The sequence below is a fragment of the Poecilia reticulata genome, linkage group LG19 (genome assembly GCF_000633615.1).
Source record: "Poecilia reticulata strain Guanapo linkage group LG19, Guppy_female_1.0+MT, whole genome shotgun sequence".
NCBI classification, from domain to species: domain Eukaryota; kingdom Metazoa; phylum Chordata; class Actinopteri; order Cyprinodontiformes; family Poeciliidae; genus Poecilia; species Poecilia reticulata.
Window position 1 is genome coordinate 3,177,030 of NC_024349.1, and position 5,169 is coordinate 3,182,198.

Consider the following 5,169-nt stretch of genomic DNA (forward strand, 5'->3'; position numbering starts at 1 on the left):
GGACTGATGGTGGGACTGATGGTGGGACTGATGGTTGGACTGGTGGTGGGACTGATGGTTGGAGTGATTTAACCTTCCCGATGTCCCGTCTGCTCTGTTTCTTCTTCCTGACAGCTTTGGTTCAAACTGTATTTTCTGTTTCTCTCTGTGTCTGACGTTCAGAGGGCGAGTGAACACAATGTGGCCATAAAGTCTGTGATTCCTCCAGAAACTTCAAGCAGAACTTTGATGACAGAGTGGTGTGAAGTTGAGGCCAGCAGACGAGCTTCAGTGAAGCGGAGCCGGGCGGATGATGACACGGCGTGATGCAACGGGGTTGGGGGGGCAGGAGGCTCAGGCAAATAGAGTGATTGGTGAGGGGGGTATTCATTTAGGAAGACAAACAGCTTCATTTAAAGTTAGCCAAGCACAGAGACTCCCTGCAAACTGCAGATGGGTTGAAATTTGCATCTTTTCACAGACGGGGTTCCAACGTCTCTCCTCCCTCTCTGGTCTCCATCTCCAGAGATAATGGATTATCCTGAGAGAGCTTCTGTCTTTGATTGGCTTTGCAACACATTTTCCATCTGCTTTCGCCAAAGTAATTCCTCTTCGGTCCTGATCTGCCGCTGATATCGTCACGGCCGTATTTATCTACAGCATGTAAGGAGCGTTTGCTGTTTTCTGTCATTCCTGGAGAGCGAGCAGAAAGCCGACGCACGCAGAGATCGGAGTCATTTCACGACTATTAAACCGCACAAATGACAAACTCTCCACCATTACATCTGATTCCTGCTTATCTTTCACCATTACAATCTGCTGATGCTTTTTACAGCTGAGAATGAAATTAAAGTTTGGAGCCTGGCAAGCAGATCATGATGATCGTCTGCTGAACAGTCACAGCAGTAGAAACGGTTTCTCAGCAGCATCTTGTGTTTGTGTGGCAGGTAGACGATCTGATGTTCTCTGCTCTGTTTTGATGGAGAATATTGATTTGCTGTTTGTAGTTGATGTCATTAAAGAGCATAACTACGGCAGGTAGCTCTCAATATTTATCATCATGTCTGAAATGTAAAACATCATAAAATCAGCCATGAATCTAATTTTTATTCATTTATCCCAAAAGGGAAATTAAATGTTGTCATAACTCAGATAATCTAAATTAATTCAGTCGTTGTTGGAGGTGATGCTGTGGGCAGCCTGGAGCTCCAGTAGCAGTCAGTCTTTCAACGACTCTGAGGAAGCCTCTGACTGAAGACATGACTCTCCTGACATGCTAACATGCTAACAGCTCAACATCCAGGCAGCAGAGACGATATTTCACACAAACCTGTCCTGGATTTTGGGTCATATTTCAGATATTATTTATATTTTTCAGATGCTAATCAGTTGTTAAAAACAAAACAATATATTTTTTAAATGTACATAATGTGCATGTGTATTATGTGCATTAAAAACACGTTGAGGCCAGGGATCCGTAATTAGCATGTTGCTGCTTTTTGAAGTTTCCATGAAGTGAATTTACTTTATAATTTTTATTTGAGCAATTTTACAGTCGACAGAAACGCAGCTAGTTTGAGTTTAGCTGCGTTATGACATGAAATTATAGGTTATGGTCTAAAACAGAAATGAATTTACAGTCAGGAGTCAGAACATGGAAACGTCTCTTCATCCGCCTCGGCTGAATTATCTCATTTGTTTCGGATTATTTTACAGAATAAAATGAGATTTAAACGTTTCCTCTGATATATTTTCAGTTTTACTCTCTGCCTCCATCACTTTGTCTCAGGTTGAAGCAGAAAGAAAACTGGTTGGAGATGATTACAGGTTTAGGTGACTGAAGTTGTTAGCATACAAGAACATTTTTATGTTTTCCAATTACAGATCATGTCTTGAGGAGTTAATTGCTACCTGACCCTTGGAGCTGTTACCAAATGCAGCATGTTTGTTTTATGAACCTCTAAAGGCCGAAGCGCAGCGAGCCGCAGCAGAGCAGTTTTATCTCAGTAATGACGGTCATGAAGCTCGTTAGGACGAGGCGTCCGTGTTTATCCTCTCAGACCAACATGGAGGGTTTCTCGTGTTTGGTGTTTATTTTCACTGCAACATTCAGAGCAGGTTTTACTCGTGTTGCTGCGTCACATCCGTCCTGCTGAGCAGCAGCTGGGCTGCAGCCACATCAATGGACCTTACCAAGCTCCGCCCAGAATCGCCCCTCGAAAGTCCCACGTGACTTCATGTCTCACATTAACCTCCTCGTAGAGCTAATAGCTTCTATGGGATTTTTCGTTTTGACTGACTCTGCAGAGTATTTCTGAGTCGATTAGTGTAGCATTTCTGCCGRATTTTCACAAAATATCAGCCACGACAAGGGAACCAACAAGTTCATGTCAGCTTTTTTGGACAACATCAAGATGTTTTAGCCACGCGATGCCTCTAACATTGTGCGAGTTGCAGCTAAATGCTACCAGTCGATGAGGAAAACAGCAGATCCTCAGACCCTCAGCATAAATATAGCTGTGGACAAGATCACTGATGGCTATTGTTCTTGCAAGGCTGAGTGAGTCGGACATTCATGGTTTAGAGGGTTCGAATGTGCCTGATACACGGTACTTGGTGCTAGCGTGACTAACACGATTACAGTTTAGTAAAAAGCTAGCGTGGCTAACACGATTACAGTTTAGGAAAAGCTAGCGTGGCTAACACGATTACAGTTTAGTAAAAAGCCCTTTCAGGTGAAATAAAATCTTTAATGCATATTGATCTGTTCAGCTAACGTAAGGCTGTAACAGACAGGCTTCAAGGTGGAGAAGTTGTATCGGTACTGCCATTATGCTGTACTTGGCTAAAAGGTTTTCATAATGGATGCGTTTATTATTGACTTTATTTTTTTCATTCACTAAACACAAAGAAAGCAAAGCAATAATACTTACACCAGCAGACACTTTGTTCTTATTGATCCTACGACGGTTGAGCTGCTAATGTGGTCGTGCACAAGCTTTGATCCAAGCAAGGCTTTGTTTCAGATTTTGGAAATCTGTGAATTTTAGTTCCACAAATACGATCAGGATACCTGACATCGCCTGTACAGATACCCCACTGACGGAAAACCATTTTTTTCCGAGTCCTGACGCAAAAACCCTCTGTTGGTCTGCTAGTCCACAATGTACATTAGCATGAGATTGTGAGCCGTTAACCTCGTGATAGCTGCGCTGTGACGTAAAATGAGCATTAGCCAATGAAAGGCGGGCCCTGTGGTAAGGTCCATGAACTGCTTCTCCTCCGCCTTCACGCTCCTGCTGGTGTTTGTGTTCAGGCATCCCTCCGGCCACCGGGACGGGGACGCTCATCATCCATCTGGAGGACTACAACGACAACGCCCCGTTCGTGGTGCCGTCCGTGGCGCAGGTGTGCGAGGACGCCGGCGACATGAACGTAGCCGTGGTGGCAGGACGGGACAAAGACTTGGCGCCCAACGCGGCGCCGTTCAAGATAGAACTGGGGAAACAACCGGGCCTGGACAAAACATGGAGGGTCACCAGAATCAACTGTGAGTGTTTAATCAGGAACAATAATAAGTTACAGAACCCAGATATTTACCCACTCCGGATAAAACAAACCTTTTATTATTTGTTTGAAACGTTTGCTTAAAATCCACAGCAGTAGGAAGGATATGAGGCCTTTCTTCAGTCAGATCAACAATATGAACGTTTTTCCTCCTCCGTTTTGTCTTTATGACGCTTTACTCCTCAGCGACTCGTCCAGAAAGAGATGATTATAAAAACTATTAATTTTCACTCATCATCTGTCCAGAACCTGCTGAAGCTCAGATGAGGAGAGAAATGAAAAGAAACGGAGAAAAGAAATCCTGGTCGAGTGAGAGGAAGGAGTTCAGTGTGCTAAGCTAAGCTAAGCTAAAGCTAAGCTAAGCTAAAGTTAAAACCTGACCGTCTCCATCCACCTCCACTTCTTCTCCCATTTTGGACACAGTGTGTGACCTTTGACCCTGTTCCTCCTGAAACCTACATTTGCCTGATTTGTTGACGTCCCAGAAGAGATGAATGTTTCCACACAAAACGCTCCGGCAGCTCCGGCTCTGATCCGCCTACAGAGTAATCAGAGTATTTCTGCGGGAGTCGGACTCTGACGTCATCATCTGATCCGTGGAGGTGCTGCTGCTGACGCGGCGCTGTTTCATGGATTCTCCTTTTTTCTCGTCTGTTCAGATGTTTCTGACTCTTGGCTTCACAGCTGGATGAAGAATTTCTCCTAATTGAATAAACTGTTGAAGTTAACCCCCGCTCTGCCGGTGAGCAGAGAAGCTCCTGTGTCTCATTACAGCATGAAGTGAAGCGGCTGCAGTGTTTCTGTCACAACTGGAAACTGGTTTAAAGATGATGCAACACAATGTAACCGTCTTATGCAACTTAAAGTGCCACCAATTTATGTTGCTTGAGTGTTAAGAAAAGTCTAACCTGGTAGTTACTTCAGGCTGACACACACACACACACACACACACACACACACACACACACACACACACACACACACACACACTGGTGTGCAGAATAAGCATCAATGCAGAGCAGATCTCCTAATTCTCCGTTGCTGTGTCCCTGCAGCCACTCATTCCCAGATCATGCTCCTGCAGAGTCTGAAGAAAGCCAACTACCAGCTGCCGCTGCTCATCACGGACTCAGGGGTGCCCCCTTTGTCCAACAGCACAGAGGTCAAAGTTCAGGTGTGCATCTGTACAAAGACCAAGAGATACTGCAGCTCCGCCCACTCCCACCGCACTAGCCTTGTTGTGCTGCTGTCGACACTGCTGCTTGTCCGTCTCTGTGAGTATTCCCGCTCTGCTGACCTCACACTGACCTGCTGGTGCCGTTCGCTTTGTGGCTCCTGATTGGTTTGATTCTGTGAGAAATGATCCGCAAACATTTGAAACTGTAGAAAAATATTCCACAGTTCTGATTTTCTGTGGATCATAACTCCAAGTCATTCACTGAAAATCTGCCTGTTCATGGATTTCTAAAATATTCCGAGGAAAACGGAGCTTTGGAAGCGGAAACGCCTCAGAGCCGCAGGCTGTCGGCTTATCTGAACGCAGGAGCTGCGTCTGAAATGATGAGGGCATTCAGAGCAATCCAATGAGTGAGGAGTGTTATTAACACACTCACACACACACAC

At 44.9% G+C, this 5,169-nt stretch overlaps 1 protein-coding gene across 1 annotated transcript in view; it reads left to right on the forward strand.

The window, feature by feature from the left end:
• Positions 1-5,169, forward strand: part of cdh13 (cadherin 13, H-cadherin (heart)) — a 283,792-nt gene that overhangs the window by 267,305 nt on the left and 11,318 nt on the right. The window contains exons 14-15 of the mRNA XM_008436465.2: positions 3,296-3,529; positions 4,602-4,820. Of these exons, the coding sequence (XP_008434687.2) occupies positions 3,296-3,529; positions 4,602-4,820 (453 nt within the window). The remainder of the gene's footprint in view (positions 1-3,295; positions 3,530-4,601; positions 4,821-5,169) is intronic.